Below are 24,553 nucleotides of genomic sequence, written 5' to 3' on the forward strand. Positions count from 1 at the left end.
TTGAGGAAGTAAGGACTTGCCTTATGTTTTTCTTTCTCTCTGTACTAGACCAGTAAACTTGAGAGAAGGGACTATGTATAATTCATTACTGTGCCTAGCTCAATCTTTGGCAAGTAGTAGGTTGTCAATAAATGTTGAATAAATGAATTTATACTCCCAGCAATATTTGAGAATTTACTGCAAGAAGGAATTTCACTAGCAGTGATTCATTCAACTAATATTTATCGAGGGCTTCCATATATAGGTGCTATGCTAGATATTGGGGATATGATGGTGAACAAGATAGATGTGGGTTTCTGCTCTCAAGGAGCTCGTATTATAGTGAGGGTGATCAAAAAAACACGCACATACAAAATAAAAACAAGTTGTAATAAGATCTTTGAAGGAGACAAGGCTGAGGTAGAAAATATGAGAAGAGGACCTACTTTTTTTTTTTTTGGCTGAGGAACATTTGCCTTGAGCTAACATCCATGCCAATCTTTCTGTATTTTTTAGTATGTGGGCTGCCAGCACAGCATAGCCGCTAACAGTATTGTAGGTGCGTGTCCAGGAACTGAACCCAGGCCGCCGAAGCGGAGTGCGCTGAATTTCACCACTCAGCCACAGAGGGCTGGCCCAGAGGACCTACTTTCTGATGATCAGAAAGTCTCTGAGTGGGTAACATTTAAGCTGAGTCCTAAAGAAAATGAAGACATTAGCCGTGCTTTTCAGGAGGAGAGAATGACACATGCAAAGGCTGTGAGTTGAGACAGTTTGCTCTTTTAGAAGAACTGAAACATCAGAGTGAAGTTAGTGGCCCTGGGTGAGGCTGGATAATGCAGGGAGTTGAAGCTATGGCAAGGAGTTTGGATTTTATTTTTTGTCAAATAAGATACCATTGAGGGGTTTAAACAGAAGAATGTTATGTCCTGATTTATATATTTAAATGACTACTGTGCCATCTATCTGGAGAGAAAAATAGGCCAGAATAAAAGCAGATGGGATGGATAAAATGTTGTAATAGTCAATACAAGATATGGACTAAGATATGGAGAGAAGTAGATGAGTTCAACATGACTTGGAATTAGAGTTGTTAGGACTTGCTCATAGAGTGAAAATTGAGAGTGAGGGAGAGGGTAACTCTTAGGTATTTAGGTATTTGACTTGTGCACCTAGGTGGTTGGTAGTGGGAGAGGAATAGGTTTTTGGAAAAAGAAAAATACAAGTTCTGTTAAGATGTTTGGGAAACATCCAAGTGCAGATGTAAAATGGATGGTTAATATATAAGTTTGAAGTTCACAGAGGAGGTCTGAACTAAAGGTATCAATTTGGTGGTCATCAGCATAAGTAGTTTTAACTATGGGAATTGATGTAATCATCTGGGTTAATGTAGAAAAAGGATGTGAGAGATGAGGTTGTGAATATCCTTTGTGAAAGGTAAAGTGCTGTACAAATGTGGGAAATAGTTATTCTGTTTCATTTGTTCCTTGTATGAATTTTTATAAATCCATGTATTTTTCGTGCTTAAAAATAATACTTCTTCCAGTGATTTCTGTTCATTTTGGACTGGCTAGAACGGCATATGTAGCACTCACTGTCTTCTGATGAGAGACCAGAGCTACTTTTCGTCATTCTTTGTTACTTTGCCGCCTAGATTTTTGATCAGGTTGAATTGGATTGAACAAAAGCTAGCCCTCCATTGTTGGTTTGAGTTGCTCGTATTGTCTGTTTATACCCATTGTTTTTCAGTGGTATATAGCTGTACGATCTTTTGAAGTTCTTTTGCCTGCTCTTTTGCCTGCTGGCCCCGAATGTAAACGATGTTGAGGGCAGGAGCCCTATGTGATTTTTGTAACCCCAGACACCTAAATCTATTGTTCTGTCTGTAGAAGGCATCCAGAGTTGTGGATGACAGAGCTGAGGGTTAATGCTGTGCATTCTTTAAGGATCTGCACAACTGGCTGCTTGTGTTTCCTTGAACTCCTCCTCCTCACCAGCTCTAAAGATGAGAACTGCTCTGCTTTCTTTCTTTTTTTTTTTACTACCTGGTATACTTTGGTGTTAGGTTACCTATGTGTTAATTTTTGCTAGATTATACTGCGCTAAGAAACAACCCCAAATATCAGGAGCTTACAATAACAAAGGTTTATTTATTGCTCACGTTATAGATTCCATAGTAGTCAGCTATCGTTCTACTTCATAGTTCTTTTCCATTTCAGGATCTAAGCTGAAGGAGCACCCCCTGTTTGTGACATACTGTTTTCTTGGCAGAGAGAAAAGAGCAAGAGCTGGTGAAAACACAATAGCTCTTAAAGCTTTTCCTTGGAACTGAAACTTTCTCATATTTCAGTGGCCAAAGTCAGTCACATGGCCAGGCCAACAGTAGGGTACCCACAGAGGCACTAAAAATCACATGGCAACAGGCAGGGATGTTAATACTCTTATCAGAGGAGAATAAATGGTTGAGAATTATGATGCAATCTACCAGAGCTTAGGGTGGTATACTATGCTATGTTTCTGTAATAACTTTTTTCTTAGTAAAGTTTATTATACTTTACATGATTTTTTTCTTAATAAAAATAGCAGTGCTCTCTCTCTTTTTTTTTTTTTTTAATCTTTTTTGCGTTAGTTAGGATATTGATTCAAGCCAAAATCACAGTGGCTTAAACAAGAGAGAGTTTATCTCTCTCAGGTAGCTGTCCAAGTAGGCTAAGTGGTGTGGGGCTGATATGGCAGCTTCATAATAGTGTCAGGGACCTAGGCCCTCTTTCTCTTGATGCTTTTTTATTCTCAGTCATGTGTCCCATCTCTCAGTCTGGATAACTCCTTCATGTTCTGCCACCATACCTGCATTCTGGCCAGCTGGAGGAAAGGCTGGGAGGTAGGAGGCATTCTCCTTCCCTGCAGGTGCACAGCCTGGGAGTTGGACACATTATTTCCTCTCAGATTTCACTGAGGAGAGCTGGGATTTCGGGAGAGGCTGGGAAATGCAGCTTTAGCTATGTGTCCGCATGTCCAGGTAAAGCTTAGGGATACTATTGCTAAAGAAAGAAGACAAGAAAGGATATTAGAGAACAACTAGCTATCTCTTTTTATTTCAATTAATTGAATTCATACAAAACCCATGAAAAATAGGGGGCTGGCCCCGTGGCCGAGTGGTTAAGTCTGTGCGCTCCGCTGCAGGCAGCCCAGTGTTTCGTTGGTTCGAATCCTGGGCACGGACATGGCACTGCTCATCAAACCACGCTGAGGCAGCATCCCACATGCCACAACTAGAAGGACCCACAATGAAGAATATACAACTATGTACTGGGGGGCTTTGGGGAGAAAAAGGAAAAAATAAAATCTTTAAAAAAAGAAAAACCCATGAAAAATAGATATTATTAGCACTTTACAGATAAGGAGACAGGCTTTTCAAAGAGGTGAATATAAGTTGCTCAAGATCATACACCTAAGAAGTAATGGAATGGGCTTTGATTCTAGGCCTATCTGATAGTAAAACCTGAGCGTTTTTTTACAAAACTATGTTGACTTTCTAACTTCTCTTATTTACAAGCATTTAACATTTTTTCAGAGTAGTAATAAGTAGCTATTGACTGTTTAGAAGGAATTCTTACATTTATGAATATTTTACTTTGTGGCAACTGATAAGAGTTGATGATATAGCTAATGAATAAATAATTGCTTTTAAATTATGATAATGTTAGAATTTTAAAAGGTCAGATTTTGATTTTGACAACTCTAAAGTTTTCCTTTAGAAATTAATTTATTGCTAAAAATTCATATGCAGTTTTGCAGACTGATTTCAAATTTTTGGATTTTTATATTTTTCCTCAAATTGAAAATAGCATTATTGTTTTATTCTAATTATAAAAGTAGGACATACTTATAAAAAAGTTTTCAGAGAATACCGTTTATAATCTCGTTATCCAGAGATAATCATTGTTCCCGTTTTAGCTATGCCTTTCAAATTTTTTTCTTTGCATTCATTATGTATGTTGTGTATGTGTGATTTTTTTTTAAATCTAAAATTATCATATTTCATTTAAAAAGTGCCAATTTTACTGAGACACACCAAAAAACACTCTGGTTATCTTGCTTGATGAGTGAATTGGCAATTTGGATGGCTTTTTCCATTGTCACTTAGCTGTATCGTGTTAGTATCAGCATAGGCTGTACTGTAGAATCACATTAGTGAGCTAGTACTTCCCCAGATGTATTTATGTAGTAACCAATGTGTCTGTAATGCAATGATTAATAAGGTACAGTTTGGAGCTTGGTATTTCTTACTGTGTATGATTTTTTTCCTGGGAATTGAAAATTCAACTGAATTGTCTTTAAAAATTAACTCTTCCTTATTGAGAGAATGTATTTTATTTGCTTTCTTTAGCAAAGTATTTACACCCTTGTCTGTAAGTAGGGTGAATATATAATTTTTCAACCACACTGGGACATTTTTGAGAATGAAAGGGACATTACAAATATTTAAAATTCTGTGAGTTTTAAAAAATATTTATTTTTTTGGCCATCAAAATGGTTTTGTTACATTGGTAGATCAGTAAAATAATTCTATTCAAAGTGTGTTTTCAAAAGTAAAATTTTCTAAAACGTTTGTTCTGTATTACAACAAAATAAACTCTTTACGTTGATTATCAGAATGTTAAAAAACGGGCCTGGCCCCGTGGTCGAGTGGTTAAGTTCGCGCACTCTGCTGCAGGCGGCCGGCCCAGTGTTTCGTTGGTTCGAATCCTGGGCGCGGACGTGGCACTGCTCATCAAACCACGCTGAGGCAGCGTCCCACATGCCACAACTAGAAGGACCCACAGCGAAGAATATACAACTATGTACCTGGGGGCTTTGGGGAGAAAAAGGAAAAAAAAAAATCTTAAAAAAAAAAAAGGAACTTTGTTTAAAAAAAAAAAGAATGTTAAAAAACATAAACAGAATAATTACTTTTGGTAAAATCATATTTTTTATCAGTTTCTGAGCCATATCTGTCTCTAATATTGTGACGCTAATACTTTTCTGAACAATGTAATTATTTTCCAATATAGTTTAACTAGTTTTAATTTTTACATATAATTGTTTGTAATATTTTTCAGTTACACTTTTATGGTTTGTGGTTGTTAATCCTTTCAGTTAAATCTTCTCTATAACCAGTATTATTTTTAATGGCTAATATACTCTATGTATGTTGTGACTTACCTGGTTAGCTCAGGAAAAATTTTGCTAGATAGAGAATATTCCTCATTCTGATTTTTCTTACTGAAAACAATGTTTGTCAGTTCCAATATTTTCAGAGGCAGTGTCTTTTTGCCTCTCTTAAAGGTACTCTCTTTGCCAGACATTTTTTATTTTTTTTTTAAAGATTGGCACCTGAGCTAACAACTGTTGCCAATCTTCTTTTTATTTTCTCTTCTTCTCCTCCCAAAGCCCCCCAGTACATAGTTGTACATTCTAATTGTGAGTGCCTCTGGTTGTGCTATGTGGGATGCCGTCTTATCATGGCCTGATGAGCGGTGCCGTGTCCTCACCCAGGATCCGAACTGGTGAATCTCTGGGCTGCCGAAGCGGAGCACGTGAACTTAACACTCAGCCACAGGGCCGGCCCCAACAAATGTTTTTATAAGATAAATCTTGTCATTAAGTTGTCCCTATTTATGATTATTTTACATGTTCTCCTAAATTTAGATACTGCAAAATTGTAGGCTTTCATTACATTCCCATACAGAATATAAATTTATCCCATTAAGAATAGGAAGACGTGCGGCTGGCCCTATCATTAAGTTTGTGCTTCTGCAGCCCAGGGTTTCCCTGGTTTGGATCCTGGGCATGGACCTAGCACCACTCATCAGGCTATGCTGAGGCAGCATCCCACATAGCACAACTAGAAGGACCTGCAACTAGAATATGCAACTACATACTGGGGGGCTCTGGGAAAAAAGAAGAGGAAAAAAAAAGAAAATTGGCAACAGATGTTAGCTCTGGTGCCAATCTTAAAAAAAAAATAGGAAGACTTTTGATGGAACTCCTACAATTTATTACAAAGTGTAATTATAGAAGTTCAAAATCAAATTCTGTATACTATTTGAGCTCTCATCAATTAATTTGTTCAGTTCTTCCCTTATTTTTGATAGATATGCTTCAATGTCTTGGCCAACTTTGTTTAAAATAATTGGTATTTGGTAAAAGCTGAAGTTTCTTTGGAGCTTTATTCATTGACTTTAATCATTCCTCAAAGATTTCCAGCTGATTTTGAACAATATGCAACCAATTTTTACAGGACTTGTTTTCAAAAAGATTCAATACAGAGACAGGTTGGACTCAGAAAGTCAGTTTTTCAAAGATTCCAGCCTTTAAAATATGATGATAGATTGCAAGTAGAGCACACGTATTATGATGTTGAAGTATTTCTTTGTATTCAGTACCATTTTTATTCTTAAAATTTTAACTGTGGATGTGTGAAAACCATTTGCAAATTTTTTTTGTTGAGGTTATGAGTTTATAACATTGTAAAACTTCAGATGTACATTATTATTTGTCAATCACCATATATATGTGCCCCATTACCCCTTATGACCACTCCCCAACCCACTTCCCCTCTGGTAACCACTCATCTGTTCTCTTTGTCCATGTGTTTGTTTATCTTCCACATATGAGTGAAATCAGGCAGTGTTTGTCTTTCTCTTTCTGCCTTATTTCGCTTAACATAATACCCTCAAGGTCCATCCGTGTTGTGGCAAATAGGATGATTTGGTCTTTTTTTATGGTTGAGTGATACTGCATTGTATATATATACCACATCTTCTTTATCCACTCATCAGTCGATGGGCACTTGAGTTGCTTCCACATCTTGGTTATTGTGAATAATGCTGCAGTGAACATAGGGGTGCGTAAGTCTTTTTGGAATGTTGATTTCAAGTTCTTTCGATAAATACCCAGTAGTGGGATAGCTGGGTCATATGATGTTTCTTAATTTTTCGAGAAATCTCCATACTGTTTTCCATAGTGGGTGCACCAGTTTGCATTCCCACCAGCAGTGTACAAGGGTTCCCTTTTCTCCACATCCTCTCCAACATTTATTTTTTGTCCTGGTAATTATAGCCATTGTAACGGCTGTGAGGTGATATCTCATTGTAGTTTTGATTTGCATTTCCCTAATAATAGATCTTTTCATGTGCCTGTTGACTATCTGTATATCTTCTTTGGAAAAATGTCTGTTCATATCCTCTGCTCATTTTTCGATCAGGTGGTTTTTTTTTTTGTGGTTGAGTTGTGTGAGTTCTTTATATATTATGAAGATTAACCCTTTGTTGGATATATGATTTGCAAATATTTTCTCCCAGTTGGTGGGTTATCTTTTTGTTTTGTTCCTGGTTTCCTTTGCCTTGCAGAAGCTCTTTAGTTTGATGTAGTCCCATTTGTTTATTTTTTCTTTTGTTTCCTTTGCCCAAGTAGACATAGTATTTGAAAAGATGCTTCTAAGACTGATGTCAAAGAGTGTACTGCCTGTATTTTCTTCTAGGAGTTTTATATTTTCATGTCTTCCCTTCAAATCTTTAATCCATTTTGAGTTCGTTTTTGTGTATGGTGAAAGAAAGTGGGCTACTTGCATTCTTTTGCATATGGCTGTCCAGTTTTCCCAACAACATTTATTGAAGAGGGCTTCCTTTCTCCATTGTATGTTCTTGGCTCCTTTGTCAAAGATTGGCTGTCCATAGATGTGTGGTTTTATTTCTGGGCTTTCAGTTCTGTTCCATTGATCTGTGTATCTGTTTTTGTACCAGTACCGTGCTGTTTTGATTACTATAGCTTCGTAGTATATTTTGAAGTCAAGGATTGTGCTGCCTCCAGCTTTGTTTTTTCCTTCAGGATTGCTTTAGCTATTTGGTGTCTTTTGTTCCCTCAGATGAGTTTTAGGATTCTTTGTTCTATTTCTGTGAAAAATGTCATTGGGATTCTGATTGGGATTGCGTTGAATCTGTAGATTGCTTTAGGTAGTATGGATATTTTAACTATGTTTATTCTTCCAGTCCATGTGCATGTAATATCATTGCTTTTCTTTATGTCATCACTGATTTCTTTCAATAATGTCTTATAGTTTTCATTATATGTGTCTTTCACTTCCTCGGTTAAATTTATTCCTAGATATTTTATTCTTTTTTTGGAGTTGTAAATGTGATTGTATTCTTGAGTTCTCTTTCTGTTAGTTCATTATTAGAGTATATAAATGCAACTGATTTTTGTAAGTTGATTTTGCACAGTGCAACTTTGCTGTGGTTGATTTATTTCTAATAGTTTTCTGATGGATTCTTTAGGGTTTTCTATATGTAGAATCATGTTGTCTGCAAGTGGTGTGAGTTTTACTTCTTCATTGCCAATTTGGATACTTTTTATTTCTTTTTCTTGCCTAATTGCTCTGGCCAAAACCTTCAGTACTATATTGAATAAGAGTGGCGAGAGTGGGTACCCTTGTCTTGTTCCTGTTCTCAGAGGGATGGCTTTCAGTTTTTCCCTGTTGTGTATGATGTTGGCTGTGGGTTTGTCATCTGTGGCCTTTATTATGTTTACTTTCTTTCTGTACCCATTTTATTGAGAGTTTTTATCATAAATGGATGCTGTATCGTGTCAGATGCTTTCTCTGCATCTATTGAGATGATCATGTGGTTTTTAGTCTTCATTTTATTAATGTGGTATGTCACATTGATTGATTTGCAGATGCTGAACCACCCCTGTGTCCCTGGTATAAATCCCACTTGATCATGGTATATGATCCTTTTAATGTATGGCTGATTCAGTTTGCCAATATTTTGTTGAGGATTTTTGCATCTATGTTCATCAGCGATATTAGCCTGTAATTTTCCTTCTTTGTGTTCTCCTTGTCTGGCTTTGGGATCAGAGTGATGTTGGCCTTAGGAAGTGTTCCATCTTCTTCAGTTTTTTGGAGTAGTTTGAGAAGGGTAGGTATTATGAATGTTTGGTAGAATTCTCCTGAGAAGCCATCTGGTCCTGTACTTTTATTTTGGGGGAGGTTTTTGATTACTATTTCAGTCTCTTTATTTGTGATTGATCTATTCAGATTCTCTGTTTCTTCTTGATTCAGGTTTGGGAGGTTTTATGAGTCCAAGAATTTATCCATTTTTTTAGATTGTCCAATTTGTTGGCATATAGCTTTTCATAGTATTCTGTTATAATTCTTTGTATTTCTGTGGTATCCATTGTAATTTCTCCTCTTTCATTTCTAATTTTATTTATTTGAGGATTCTCTCTTTTTTTCTTAGTGACTCTGGCTGAGGGTTCGTCATTTTGTTTATCTGTTCAAAGAACTAACTCTTAGTTGCATTGATCCTTTTCTATTGTTTTGGTTTCTATTTCATTAATTTCTGCTCTGATTTTTATTATTTCCCTCCTTCTGCTGATTTTGGGCTTTGTTCTTCTTTTTCTGCTTCTGTTAGGTGTTGTTTAAATTACTTATTTGCGATTTTTCTTGTTTGTTAATGCAGGCCTGTGTTGCCTGGCAGTTGTGCCTGTCCATTGGAATCTGTGCCGACAGGGCCTGTCTGTGTTTGCCTACTGGCCGACGCTGCTTTTCATACATAGGTTCAGGCACTTTGATGGGGATCCCCTGCTCTGGCTGACTGGCTAAGCTGGTGCACCAAGTGGGAGACAGGGAGAGGCGGTTTCTTTCACGTGTATGATCCTCTGCTGCGCTCACCCGGTGCCCACCTTAGCTGCTCAGCTTGATGTGGATGCTCCCGTGATTGCTTAGCCGCCTCAGTGTGGAGTGTTCCCACAGGCTAGGAGGCAACTCTGAGAGACAAGTGTTCCTGTGGAGGGCTGCCTTTTCCCCCTTCTCTCAGAGTCACTTGCCAGCTGCAGCACAATGTTCTGTGCCCTAGATCACTGCCACTTGAGAAGGGGAGGAGATCCACTTACTTTCTTCCTCTGCCTCCTGGGGCAGTTCAGCACCTTCACCTTCAGACGTTTGGCTGTGTGGATCTCTCAGACATGTATTGTGTTGTGTGAATGTCCTCTGTTGGTTTATGAATGTCCTTTTCATTTTATCTTGAGGGGGTCAGACGAAGGGAAGGGAAGGGCTCTCTCCGCCATGATGCTGATGTCACTCTCCCATTTGTAAATTTTTATAATTGCACCTAACTCATTAACAGTGATGCTAGTAGAGCTCCATGATAAATAGAAATAGCCTCAAATGTTTTATGAAAATTCTGTCTATTTTCTGGAGAAACGAAACTTTAGTACTTAATTTTGTGTTAAACATACAGTCTCTTCTTCTTTTATTAATTTTTTTTATTTCTTAAAGATTGGCACCTGAGCTAACAACTGTTGCCAATATTTTTTTTTCTTTTTTTTCCCCTGCTTTATCTCCCCAAATCCCCCTGGTACATAGTTGTAGGTCCTTCTAGTTGTGGCATGTGGGACGCCACCTCAACATGGCCTGACAAGGCAGTGCCCTGTCCGCACCCAGGATCCGAACTAGCGAAACCCTGGGCCGCTGCAGCAGAGCACGTGAACTTAACCACTCGGCCATGGGGGTGGCCCCCTAGTCTCTTCTTCCTTTTTCCTGAAAGGGCTTATTGGATAATAAAAAATGATTGCCAAACAACAAAATAAATAAGTAGTTGTAGGTTTAGACCATACAATAAATGACAAAGCTACCTCAAGAATTTTCAGATTATTGACTTTTCACATGTACTTCATTTGCGCCTAACCTGTAATTTCCTACTGACTTAGCCATCTGGTGGCCTGGTGCATCTTGTAGGTCATTGCACATGTCACTGTACTGACTGGCACACCAAAAAGCCAGCAGGAGCTCCAGTGTCAGTTACTTTTTCCACTGTCTTGCAAGGCTGTAAGGAGTTAGCTGTCCATGGTTCCTTGTGTCTGAGGATACTTTTCAATGAATCTTCTCCGTGATGTCCTTGAAAAGAAGGTGTTGGTTATGTTGTATCTATAAAGAATCGGGAAAAGAAAGATGAAATTATCACTAGTTCTCTTTCAGATTTCATCACTTGTTCAAGTGGTTGGAATACTTAGACACTGCTATCTGATACCTTGGCCAGAAGCTAAATGTAGGAACTGGCCTGGTGGTTTAGTGGTTAAGTGCACAGGCTCCACTTTGGCTGCCCAGGGTGCACAGGTTCGGATCCTGGGTACGGACCTATACACCGCTCACCAAGCCATGCTGTTGTGGCATCCCACATACAAAAACTAGAGGAAGATTGGTACAGATGTTAGCTCAGGGACAGTCTTCCTCAAGCGAAAAGAGGAAGATTGGCAATGCATGTTAGCTCAGGGCAAGTCTTCCTCACCAAAAAGAAAAAAAATTAGATGTATACAGTAGAGGTATACTAAATCCATCTTCATTTATTTTAATGTAGTGATTAATAGTTCATTTAAGAAAATGAGAAATCTGAGGTAAATGGTAAACTGAATGGGATGCTCAGACAACAGATTGTAAATCAAGACTGTCCTGAGCTAAGCAGAGCATATGGAATCAGCATGGTATTGTGAAGGAGCAAGAAGCTTGGAGTGGGACAGACCTGTGTTTAAGTGCAGGCTCTGCCATTTAAAAGCTTGGACAAGTGACCTCTGAAACTAGGTGTATTAGAGTTCTCCAGAGAAACAGAAGCAACAGAATATACACATGCACGTGCTCTCTGATTGATTTTTAAGGAATTGGCTCATGCAATTCTAGAGGCTGGCAAGTCTTAAATCTGCAGGGCAGGCCAGCAGGCTGGGGACCCAGGGAAGAGTTGATGTTGCACCTGAGTCTGAAGGCATTCTGGAGGCAGAATTCTTTCTTCTTCAGGGGACCTCAGTCTTTTCTCTTAAGGCCCTCAACTGTTAGGTGAGGCTCACACACATAGTGGAAGGTAATCTGCTTTACTCAAAGTCTACTGATTTGCGTGTTAGTCACATCTAAAAAAAATACCTTTACAGTAACATTTGGACTGGTGTTTGATCAAACAACTTGGTACCATGGGCTAGCCAAATTCACACATAAAATTAGCGTTCACACTATGTTTCCTCATTTGCAAACTAGGATGATACTATGTGACTCACAAGGATTAAGTATGGTAGTATTTATAAAGCACTTAGCATAATATCTTGTTAAAGTAGGCACTCAGTGAATGTTTGTTTCTTAATCCAGTCTTGTACCCATTAAGGCTATAGGCTCAACCTTGAAGCTTGAAGATTTTTTCCCTGTTTAGCTTTGTATTTCTAATTAAGACTCCCTTGTCCCCTCATCTACTTAGTAAGTCCTGTCAAATCTATCTTATAAATTTTTCTTCAAATCGTACCTTTCTTTTCTGCCATTGCCAGTATTCAGGTCGTCTGCTGGGCCATTAAAATTGTTTCCTAAGTAGCCCTCTACCTTCCATCCTACTTTCCCTCTTCACATATAAATAATCAGTTAAAATTAATACTGAGTTAAAAACTCTTGAATTTGTCCCCCTTTTCTTCCTCATTTTCTTTACTTTTACCTTGGCAGATGAAGCCCCTCATAAGGTGTCTTCTACAAAATTTCACAGCCTTATCTCCAATCCTTGTCACTATTTGAACTCCTTCCTATTCTTTTCAAACATAACTGAGCTTTCTGTTGATTGCATGCGTTTGTGCATGCTGTTACTTCTTTATAGACTCACCCTCTTCCCTTTCCCCCATACTTCAAATTCTTGTACTGATGTCATCCTCATGAAGAACTTCCTAGATTCTCTTCCTGGTTCCAGAACACTCTTACACATTCATGTATAAGCGAATCTGAGCCTTCAAACAGTAATACTCTTAAACTACCTTTCAGATGAGATAGTAAATCTGTTCATTAGCTAACCAAGGAAGCTTTTGAACTGTGGTGTGAATTGATTGGCACTCTCTACCCACAAGCATTTCAGATTGGATGATATCAGTATCATCTTTCTGTACGTCAGTTTGTGTATTCATTCATTGAAGTGGTTTTTTGAGTTTTATTCCTAGGTACCTTGGGCACTTGGGTAGAGGCTGAATGCATAAGGCTTTGGGCATTTCAACTGTGTTTAACCAAAGCATTTCACCCCTAATTTATGTGTTGGATTTCTGGGTAAAATTTTACGTGAAGGAAAAGAGTTGTGATGTCAAAAATAGCTTTAAAATTCTTGTTTTATGTCTTATCTACCGGATTCTTAGTAATCTATATGGTTGCTTTCATTCACTCCCCTCCCCCGCAAAAGAAACAAAACCAAACTTTGAAATCAAGGATATTTTAATCTTATGCATCTTTGTTTCTCAAACATCTGTTGAATGAATGCAAGTATATTAATAGAAGTTATTGAATAGCATTTAATTTTTAATTATTTATTTATTTTAGTTATCAAGTGGGAATCCTGTATATGAAAAGTATTATAGACAGGTAAGATTTTTGTTTCTCTGTCTTCTTAGATTGAACATTAAATATACTTCACCTCTTGATTGTGTACATGCAGATTACCAGCCAGCTGGATAAATTTGACATGTCCTGTTTTCAGTTTCTTGTGCTTTGGCCTCCTGCATTGAGTACTTAATGCTTTTGACAAGCTCTCAGAAAGATGAAGGAAAGATGATTAAGCCAAAACATTTAATTGTCTTAAAAATCCATATAACTTTAGATATGTTCATCTAGATATAAATATCCAAATTAATTTATAAGCCAAATACAAATGACTTTCATGTTGTTTTTAAGACTTATTAAAGTTTAATTTTCACAAAGTTAAAACCATGACACTCATACAAATATAAAATGAACATGTGTCAAGGATTTTCTTCAACTCGTTAATTACTGGGAATCAGAAGATGTCAAAATGAGAATATGAGTTATAGAGATATATATTCTACACCAGACAAAATTCATTTCATTGGTATGAACAGGAATCATTTGCATTGCTATCTGTTTTCTGTAATTTAATGTCTACCCCTACAGAGTGTAGAATAACATAGTCAGTAGAAAGTCAGTTAGGGGTGCATACCATAGATCAGATAATCTCCTAAGGGTATAGACAGTCTCATTTGCCCATTTCCAAATATTGGATCATTTTTCCTAACAATCTTCTCCTTAGTTTGTGATCAGGATTACAGAAAAGGCTAGTCTCATTATGTTTGACCTGGCTGTCTGCGTAGTTGCAGCAAGTGTTAATGAACCATTATAGATCTCCTTGAGTGTGACTTGCAAATCTAGAGCCATACACTCACTATTTAACAGCTTCTAAGACCAAAGGATTAATTTCTGCCTGAAATTTCTAAAGAATCTCAGATTATACTTTTTAAAGCCTCTGTTATTTGTTCCTCTATCTTGGGGCTAGGATCCAAACCTTAGAAATTCTCTCCCCCATATTTCACCTGCAGCACATATAAATTTGAGTGAATTTATCTCATCTTGAGGTTTCCCATATCTGCTAAAGTTCCTAGCCTGGTAAGTGAACCTTGCTTTACTACCTGAGAGACTGGGACCTTCTAAACCAGGTTGCAGGCCAGTTTTCTTGGGAGAGCTTTGCAGACATTGGCTCCACATAAAGTCAATCCTTATTCCTTAATAGTGGTTTGTTCTAGCTGAATAAAAGAGAATCATTCTCAAATATGGCCTTGTTTTGCAAAGTCTGTTTACTCAATTATATCCTGATAAAAAGAAGAACAAATTGTTATTTAACCTATGTAATAATTATATTGCCATAAAAAAGTAAGGACATTCAGTCAAAGATTTTTTTTTTTCTTTCACTTCTGAAGGGTCAGTGAGAATCAAATACTATTGAAAACTATTTCATTCACTTTATAAAAGCAGAGCTTACTAAATTGAGGGTTAGAGATAGTGTAAGAAAAAGAAAGGGCATTTCCACATATCCATTAGAAAATAGAGTATTAAAAGTGCTACCAACAGTATTCCAAGTAAATAACCATAATTAAATTTTCCTCAACAGTTCATTCACTCCTGTGTGATTACTTCTTGGTTCCCTGCATCTTGAGTCAGGAGTCTGCTTTCATGAAATATATCTACTTCTGGACTGCAAAGAGTTCTAGAAATTCTGACTTAGTCTACCAGCACAATCTGAAAGTTGTTCAACTGTTATCAACTCAGAAGTCTTTACCCAAAAGTCTGTATTTTCAAGTGTTAATAATTCAGTGTACATGCATGAGGTTTTGAGACAGACTGTCTTTGTTGAAGACTCATTCTAGGTGGTACCTTATGACACAGCATTTAGGCAAGCATCACAGTAAACAGAAACTGCCTGTAAATGACAAAAACTAAATGGCTCTGTTTATTATAGTAACTGAAAGAATGGAAGATAGTAAAATTCTTTATTGGAATACAGTACATAAGTATTTCATGAGAGTTTGGTCAATATTTTCCCTGAGTGCCTCTGTATTTAGGGTTTGCTGGTGGTAGGTGTTCCTTTTTTTCCCCCATCCTGGTCAGGAAGTGGGCAAAGAAAAGGAGTTCTGGAAAATTCTGGAGGCAGGTTTCCCAATCCTTTTCGTACTCCCTTGTTACCCCAAATTTGGATTGGGCAATTCTTTATTTTTGCTGAGTGCCTGGTTTATCCCATGTTGTAGCACTTGAAAGAAAGGATTTTTCTTTTGCTCCTTTGCTGGAATTAGGCTGTTTGGAATGCTTTGTATATGTTTACAAGCAAACTTAATCTTTTAACTAAACCAGAGAAACATCTAGCTCACAAACATCCTAGTATCATGTTACATTGCCTGTGACTTTTTAAAATTTACTTTTTACTTTTCGTTTTTAGAAAATAGAACTTTACTTTAGGAAATCTTTACAGAAGTGAAAATCATTATTTTCTTGAACTGTTTTTCTGTTCTTGGTGACCTCATTCTGTCTTAAAGGAAAGTCCCCATCAGTTAAAATGATGTGTCCCTTAAAGTGCTTTAGGAACCTCACAGTTTTAAAAATGTCTCTTTAAGTTTGTTAAGGAATCATTGCTGGTTTTAGAGCTGATGCTGCTTTGATTTTTTTTTTTAAGTGTTGCAGTTTCTAAGAGTAAGTATGAAAGCAGAAGTTAATGATTTTAGGATGTTTGAAAAATCAGATAACACATACAACTATTCCCATTTATGAAAAGACCTCTCCAGGAAATGCTGCCCTTTTCCTCCTATTACCTTTCATGTATACTGGAATTTCAATGGCAACTATAGAAGACTTGGAGTCAGATGTGTGTTAATGTTGTGACTCTACTAATTTGCTCTACTTTCTCTGAGCTTCAGTTTTCCCATTTATATAATGGGTGTGATAAAAAACTTTGTAAATTGCCCGTGCTGCCGAGATAGTAGTCTACTCATATGGTTTTCTGCATGTTCCTTGACCTTTGTTAGTCAAAGGATTCCTGTTCCCTTTTTTTTTTTTTTTTTTAAAGATTTTATTTTTTCCTTTTTCTCCCCAAAGCCCCCCGGTACATAGTTGTGTATTCTTCGTTGTGGGTTCTTCTAGTTGTGGCATGTGGGATGCTGCCTCAGCGTGGTCTGACGAGCAGTGCCATGTCCGCACCCAGGATTCGAACCAACGAAACACTGGGCTGCCTGCAGCAGAGCGCGCGAACTTAACCACTCGGCCACGGGGCCAGCTCCGATTCCTGTTCCCTTTTTGAAAAAGCCGGTTCCTAAATCACAGGGAGGAAGGCAGGTAAATGATAATTTTTTCTTTGTTGTTAACTTACAGTTTGTATCTTTCAGGTTGATACAGGCAATACTGGAAGGGTATTAGCTTCTGATGCTGCTGCTTTCCTGAAAAAATCAGGGCTTCCAGACCTGATACTTGGAAAGGTAGTATTTGTTCATTATAACTAGATTATAATGAATATTTAGTAGTGTAGATAAATTTGATGCAAATTCAGAAAGATACCGTCAAGAAACTTAGAGGTTAGAACTATGTTATAGTAGAAGTTACAGTAATGAGATGGAGGAAATTTGTGGTGTAGTGATTTCCCCTCTTGAAAAGTAAGATGCTTTTTAGATTTTTAGAAAGCAAATTAACTTTTTAGTAGGATGAATGAGGAAGAAATAGTACATTTGGCTATTGTGGGGACAAACAGTGCAGACTGGGACCCTTGTCACTCACTCTGAGTTGGCTCTATCATTACTTCCTCTGTTATAACTGTCTCTAACTGTGTTTAACATGTGGTAAATAGGGGAGGTGATGAGAAGCTTAGGAAAGAATGCAAAGAGATGGGAAGTCCCTCTCCTGGCCTGATCTCCTGGTGAATCCTTATAGATGATATTGATATGTATTTCAAAACCCTGAAAAATAATCATTATTAATAATTTAGCTATTCACAAATAAACATATTTACAAATGTTACAAATAAATTATTCACAACAATAAGTATTTCAACTTACCCATAAGAAAGAATATCATCTTATGAGGATCTAAAATCAAGCTAGTATGTTCTAGTAGAAAGAGCATTGGACTTGGAGTTAGAACCTGTATTTTAGTTCTTTCCCAGATTCCTTGAATGTTCTTAAGTAAGTCTCTTAAACTCACTGGGCCTTAGTATCTTTGTGAAGGATTGCATTAAATGATCTTTAAGGTTTCTTTCTACTTTTAATTCTATGATTCTTAAATCTGACTACCAAGGAGCATGATGTTGTAAATTGCAGGGATTTAATTTATCTTTAAGATGATTTTTGTTTAAAATATAGATTGATACTTTTTTTCCTATATTTCAGATTTGGGATTTAGCTGACACAGATGGCAAAGGTCTCCTGAACAAACAAGTAAGATTCAGACAATTGTTATGAAAATATTTTTGAGTGATTCAGAATAAAAAATAGCCAAGAGTTTTTTGTATTTTTAAGCTAAGAATTGGTTTTTACCACCAATAGGGTTTTGCAAGGGCAAGTGTCATAAAATTGGAAATATTTCCAACCAGTAGACATTAAAGTAACTAATTCTCAAAGATTACTGTTAATTTGGTGACCTTGTTCTCCTGGAGTGTGTTAGTCTGCTTGGGATGCTCTAACAAAATACCACAGACTGGGTGGGTGACTTATAAATAGCAGAAATTTATTGCTCACAGTTCTGGTGGCTGGAAGTCTGAGATGAGAGTGCCAACATGGTCTGGTGAGGACTCTTCCAGGTTGCAGATTTCTCGTTGCATCCTTACATAGCAGAAGGGCTAGGGATCTCTCTGGACCCTCTTTTATAAGGCACTACAGTCATGTACTGCATAACGATGCTTTGGTCAGTGATGAACACATATATGATGGTCGTCCCCTAAGATCAGTAGCATATAGCCTAGGTGTGTAGTAGGCTATACCATCTAGGTTTGTGTAAGTACACTCTATGATGTTTACCTAACGACACGTTTCTCTGAATGTATCGCGGATCCTTGTGGTTAAGGGATGGGTGACTGTCATCACATTCTTGAGGGCCCCACCCTAATGGCTTAAGCACCTCCCAAAGGCCCTACCTCCTAATACCATTATCTTTGGGGGACAGGATTTCAATATATGAGTTTTAGGGGGATGCGTTCAAACAATAACATGGAATTTATTTTTCTCAGTCATTCAGAGAGACTTTGCTCTCTGTATTTTAATTAAATTTTGTAAGTGTACAGGGTTATAAATAAAAGTGGATGTTATTACTTAAGTGTTAAGGTGGTATTGCCCCATATGTTTGAAAGGAAGCTCTTGATTAATCAAATCTGAGTATTCTGGTCTAGGTCTTACCTCTAACGTATAAACCAAAAAATGGTTTACAGGCCAGAAGTAAGCCCTAGACCAGAAATATGTAAAAGTGGTTGTGAGTGTTGGACACTATCAGTGTACTTGAAGTTCTGCTTGTTGGGGATGGATTTCAGAGTTCTACGGGATCGAATTCAAAGCTTGCTACATGCTGATACATTGGCTGAGCATTGCTACTCAAAGCTAATTCCCCCCTAAAGGGATAGCTGAAGCAGTATCAAACTCAGAAAAGGGATGGGAAAAATTAGTTGAGAAGGGCAGAATACTCAGTCTCTTAATTAAGATTCCAGGGCTAGATTGTAGTCCCCATTAGAGCCCTTGGGCAGAAGGAGCAGTTTGGCACACTGGAGGTGCAGAAAAACTAAATTCATATGGGTACCCAGGGTGCTCTGCACTCAGTCAGCAAATATTTGTTGAGTATGTGTTTTGACCAGGCTTTGGCAATACAGAGGTGAACATGACAGATGTGGTCCCTATTTTCATGAGTTTACAGTGTAATAAATTCTTCACTGATATTCCTGGACTTAAGGTGTCGAGTTTGAGTTGTCTTTATTACATCCAGGTGACTGGATTTATGGGTCTACAGATAAAACTTTGATGTTTGCATTGGAGGAATAGATTTCTGAATTAACATATGAAAGAAAAAAAACTCCTCGATACTTCCTGAGTTTCTGTGTGCCAAAAGTGACGATAGGTGCTTTTTTCCTGTAGTATGGTTTTTATTTTGTTCCTCACAATACGTTACAAGGTAGGTATTATCCCTTCTCTTATACAAGAGTTTTATTTAACTTGCCCATGGCCTCACAACTTCTAAGGAGCACAAGTGGCATTTAATGGGGGACTATTTCACTTCAGATCTGATCTATACTATGGAAGTGGGCCTGATTACCTAACAGTAATTGAATCTCACATAGAATGAGAAGAAAAAGAGGATTAATGTTGGAATACTTAGAATACGAGCATTTAAAGGTTGGAGGAGGTGTTGACTCCAGCAGAAGAGACTCAAAGGTCAGAGGAGAGCTTTATGAAGCTCTGTTGGTGGAGGAGAGCTTCAGGGAGGAGCATATTGTCCAGGCTGCCAAAGAAAACAAGTAGGATGAGGCTTTTTTTTTTTTAGAGTCTATTGTATTTGGTAGCTAGCAGGTTATTTGTGACACAGGCAGTAGTTTCTCTTGCTAATTGTGGGAATTGAAGTCAGAGTGCATAGAAGCTTGTGGAGTGAATGAAAAGAGACGGAGAGATCTTGAAATAGCATTTTGTCAAGAAATTTATGAGTGAAGGCAAAGTATTATATAAAGTAGACAACCTGCAAGGTTCTAAGAATATGTTAGGAATTGGGTACGAAGGGTATAGGTGAGTGTAGGAGGTTTGAGAGAAGTAGTGAAAGGTTGATTGCATCGGCAGTTGTACTAGAGTATTGACAAGTTGCAAGTAATTATAAGTGGAGTGAGGACTTTTATGTCTATTTCCAGACCTGAATGTAACTCACAACAGCTGAAAACCAGTTGCTTCAGCATCTTTGTTTGTATTTATTACATTTTGACTCAGACTTCAAATGCCAAAAATCCAAGGACCTTTGGGAGAGATTTACAAGTATTTTGAAGTCAAGCAGTTATATAATTGTTTTAGATGCTGCACATTTATTCTCTGTAGCTTTTCTGGAATAGCAATGGTTGATCCACTTTCAAAATTTATAATCTCCAATCCACAGATGACTTTTGATAACATTTAGGTATTATTTTCTTCTAGGCTTTTCTTCAGATTCTTTTTTCTCACTTAAATGATAAAAAACATTTCTTAACATCATTAAATGTTATTTGAAGCATGATTGTTAATTTTGCATGATTTCCACTGTATGTATCACAATTTGTTTATTTTTCCTTTTATATTGAGACTTTTTTCTATTTGTTAGGAACATCTTTGTACATAAATCTCTTCCCAATTTTAAAGCAAGTATTTTTCAAGCAAATGTACTGTTATATTTGTTGCTACATAAAAACCTTGGAGTAATTGCAAAATGTTTTATATTTTCAGATTATAAGTATGTGTGTAGATACATGGACAGATGGATGAATGAATAGATAGATAGATAATGCTCTTAACATTCATACTTTTCTTTCTCAGGAATTCTTCATTGCTTTGCGTCTTGTGGCATGTGCCCAGAATGGATTGGAGGTTTCACTGAGTAGCTTGAACCTGGCTGTTCCTCCACCAAGATTTGTAAGAAATGCTTTTAAATTTAAATTTTATTTAATTGAAAAAGGTGATACTACATAATTTGAAAATTAAAATTACTATATTAAAAAGTTTTCCTTTTAACCCCTATCACTCAGCTACCTGATTTTCTTTTTTTGGTGAGGAAGATTGGCCCTGAGCTGACAACTGTTGCCAATCTTCCTCTTTTTGCTTGAGGAATATTGTCACTTCTCTAACATCTGTGCCAATCTTCCTCTGTTTTGTATGTGGGATGCCACCACAGCATGGCTTGATGAGCAGTGTGTTAGGTCTCTGCCCAGGATCTGAACCTGTGAACGCCTGGCCACTAAACTGGAGCACATGAACTTAACCACTAAGCCACCAGGCCAGCCCTTGATTTTCTTTTTTAATGGCTACTGCTGTTACTAGTTTCTTATGTATCCTTTCAGAGTTATATGTGTATATAAAGGAATATAAATACTTATTGCCTAATTTTACATTAATTGTAGCATATTATATGCACAATTCTATACCTTTTTTAATAATATGTTTTAGAGATCTTCAGATATTACATAAAAGCTTCCTCATTCTTTTTCATAGCTACATAACATTTCCTTGCTTCTATTTACCATAATGTATTTAACTTTGTATTGATACACTTTTAGCTAGTCTCTAATCTTTTATAATAAAAAATGCTGCAATGAATAATAACCTTGAATATCTATCATTTTGCATATACAGAAATATATTTATGTGTGTAAATTCTTGGAAGTTGAATTGCTGTTTGAAAAGTTTGTGCATTTGTAATTTTCACATACAATATCAACTTGTCTTCCATAGTGGTTGTACTAGTTGGTACTCCCACCAGCAGTTGGTTGAGTGCACTATTGCTAACATACTGTTGCCAAACTTTTGGATCCTTGTCAGTTTGATAGATGATAAATGGAATGTAAGTGTAGTTTTAATTTGTCCTTTTGGTTTTATAGAGTGAGGTTGAGTAGTTTTTCTCATGCTTATCAGCCATTTACATTGCCTTTATGTGAAATGTCTGTTTATAGACTTTGCCTATTTTTCTAGGGTTGTTGATCTTTTTCCTATTGAATTCTAGAGGCTCTTTATATATTAAGAAAACAGCTTTGTCTAGATGAGTTGCAAATATTTTTCCCAGTTTATCATTTTTCGTTTGACTTGGTGATGATTTTTTTCCATAAAGAAGTCATTGTTTTCTATGTAAATGAATTATTAGGATTTAAGTTTTTCTTCTGGTTTCTTTTTTCAGATTTATGTTTGTTGTGATATGAGATAGGAGTATGGATTCAAATTTATGATTTTTTTCAAGGTGGTTACTTTAGAGACCTAATACAGTTTATTGAATGTATCAGTCTTTTCCTTACTGATTTGAAATGCCACCTCAATCATGTGCTGAATTCTCATATGTATTGTGATTTCTTTCTGAATTTTTCTGTTCATTCCCATTGATGTCTTTATCCGTATGCTGTCTCACACTGTTTTTTTTTTTTTTTTTGCTGAGGAAGATTCACCCTGAGCTATCATCTGTGCCAGTCTTCCTCTTTTTTTTTTTGTCCGTGGGACACCTCCACAGCATGAGTGGTGAGCAGAGTAGGTCTGCTCCTGGGATCCGGACCTGTAAACCCAGGCTGCTGAAGTGGAGTGCGTGGAACCTTAACCACTTGACCACTGGGCTAAGCCCTGATCTCACATTGTTTTAATTATCATATTTTGTAATTTATTTTTATATCTGTCAGAGGTAGTCCTCCCCACTCTACTCCCTTTTTCAGAAGTTTCATGACTCTTCTTGTTTTTAACTTCAGTATTTTAAAATATTTGGTCTGAGTATTATGAATTTAACTTTAGTTTTGAGAATTTCTGCACTTCTAAATTTAGGTATAGAATCAGCGGTTAATTTAGGGATTCATTGTCTAACTATATTATTATAAAAATGTTTCAAATATATTCATCTGTCTCTATAAGCAGATAGACATAATAATTTGGGCATGCTCTTAGTAAGTTCATGTACCTAGAAATCCTGAGTTGGGTTCTTGTCCCAGTGTGTTTTCCTTAAATAGTGTTGGGGAAAAGTCATCAGTTAATAGGACCATAAATATTTTTGTTACATTCAGATATCTTTATCTTGATCTCAGTTGTAATAAGATTTCTTCTATAATATATATTTTAGTTACTGCTTCACAATCACTTATGCAGCTAACTCAGTTATTTTTTCATTTGTACTTAGATGAAAGTCTAATAGAATTAATGTAAAATAGTGTGTACTGTGCAGTGAGATCCAATGTTTTGTGTGAATGTATTTAAATTCAAAGACCATTTTGTTGTTTATTGATGTGGGGTTTCAACCCTTCATATACTGAATTTTCATTTTTAGCATGATGCCAGTAGTCCTTTGCTAATCAGTGGAACCTCTGCAACTGAGCTCCCGTGGGCTGTAAAAGTAAGTAAACTTTGTAACTATTCTCTTTTTACCCTTCTTTGCTTCGATATAATCCTCTCCTCCTGCTTCTAAAATATATTGCAATCTGCAGTAGAGTTTCATTTTTTACTGTTGGGGAAATACTGATAGTAGCAATCTTTTTTTTTTTTTTTTTGAGGAAGATTAGCCCTGAGCTAACTACTGCCAGTCCTCCTCTTTTTTTTTTTGCTGAGGAAGCCTGGCCCTGAGCTAACATCCATGCCCATCTTCCTCCACTTTATATGTGGGACGCCTACCACAGCATGGCGTGCCAAGTGGTGCCATGTCTGCACCCGGGATCCAAACCAGCGAACCCTGGGCTGCCGAGAAGCAGAACGTGCGCACTTAACGCTGCGCCTCCTGGCCGGCCTGTGATAGTAGCAATCTTTTGAAGGGTCCTACAGGTCTGTCAGTCATTTTGTGACAATTAGTATTGGCTTAATCTCATTTCTGTTACATAATGTAAACTAAAAATGGTGACATCATAATCCTGTATTAACTAAAATATTTGATGATTAAGTAGTTTACCTGACTAGTATTATTTCTTATTTGAAAATTCTGGTTAACTATATATTCTCTTTATGGCTCTAAAAAAAATAATTCTTTCTGAAATCTTTTTCTGAAGTGGGTATTTTGCATTATAGCTATTCGGAGGCATCACACTGGTTATAGCTGTGTTATTAGATTTTTAAAATTGTAATTTTAGAATAATATTAGAATATAGCAGATCAAATGACCTTTAATAAATGTGTACATTTTTGTCAGAAAGCCATTTTGGTTTGTATGTCTTTGTATGCTTCTGTTTATTAAGTAATTTTAAAAAGTATAGGGATTTGGCCTTGACTGGGCAAATCATGAAGAATAGTATTTTATGTTTTACAATTAACTTTCCGGGGTTTTAGGAAATGTCTTTTTATTGATAAGGAAAAGAAATCTTGCTTTGGGAAAAATGGGGGAAACTGATATTGATGCCTATGACAGCAATTTTGTTTTTGAAATTTGAGTTTGAAGTGTAACTAGCACCATGTTTAGGAAGTCGCTAACTAGCTGTGTGTTCTTAGAAAAGTTTCTTACTTGCTGTGGATCTGTGTAAGTGAGAATGTTGGACTACCTCTTCTCAGAGCCCTTCTATCACTGAAAGCTTCTGAATCTCACCTAACAGTAGAAAAGCAAAGA

General features: G+C 36.9%; 1 protein-coding gene across 4 annotated transcripts in view; it reads left to right on the forward strand.

Moving 5' to 3' along the window:
- EPS15 (epidermal growth factor receptor pathway substrate 15) overlaps window positions 1-24,553 on the forward strand; it is a 136,970-nt gene that overhangs the window by 21,716 nt on the left and 90,701 nt on the right. For all 4 annotated transcript variants that reach the window (XM_046660500.1, XM_046660501.1, XM_046660502.1 and 1 more), the window contains exons 2-6: window positions 13,346-13,387; window positions 16,687-16,776; window positions 17,680-17,727; window positions 20,821-20,916; window positions 23,294-23,359. In XM_046660500.1, coding sequence (XP_046516456.1) covers window positions 13,346-13,387; window positions 16,687-16,776; window positions 17,680-17,727; window positions 20,821-20,916; window positions 23,294-23,359 — 342 coding nt within the window. The remainder of the gene's footprint in view (window positions 1-13,345; window positions 13,388-16,686; window positions 16,777-17,679; window positions 17,728-20,820; window positions 20,917-23,293; window positions 23,360-24,553) is intronic.

Source organism: Equus quagga, chromosome 5 (assembly GCF_021613505.1).
Source record: "Equus quagga isolate Etosha38 chromosome 5, UCLA_HA_Equagga_1.0, whole genome shotgun sequence".
NCBI lineage: Eukaryota > Metazoa > Chordata > Mammalia > Perissodactyla > Equidae > Equus > Equus quagga.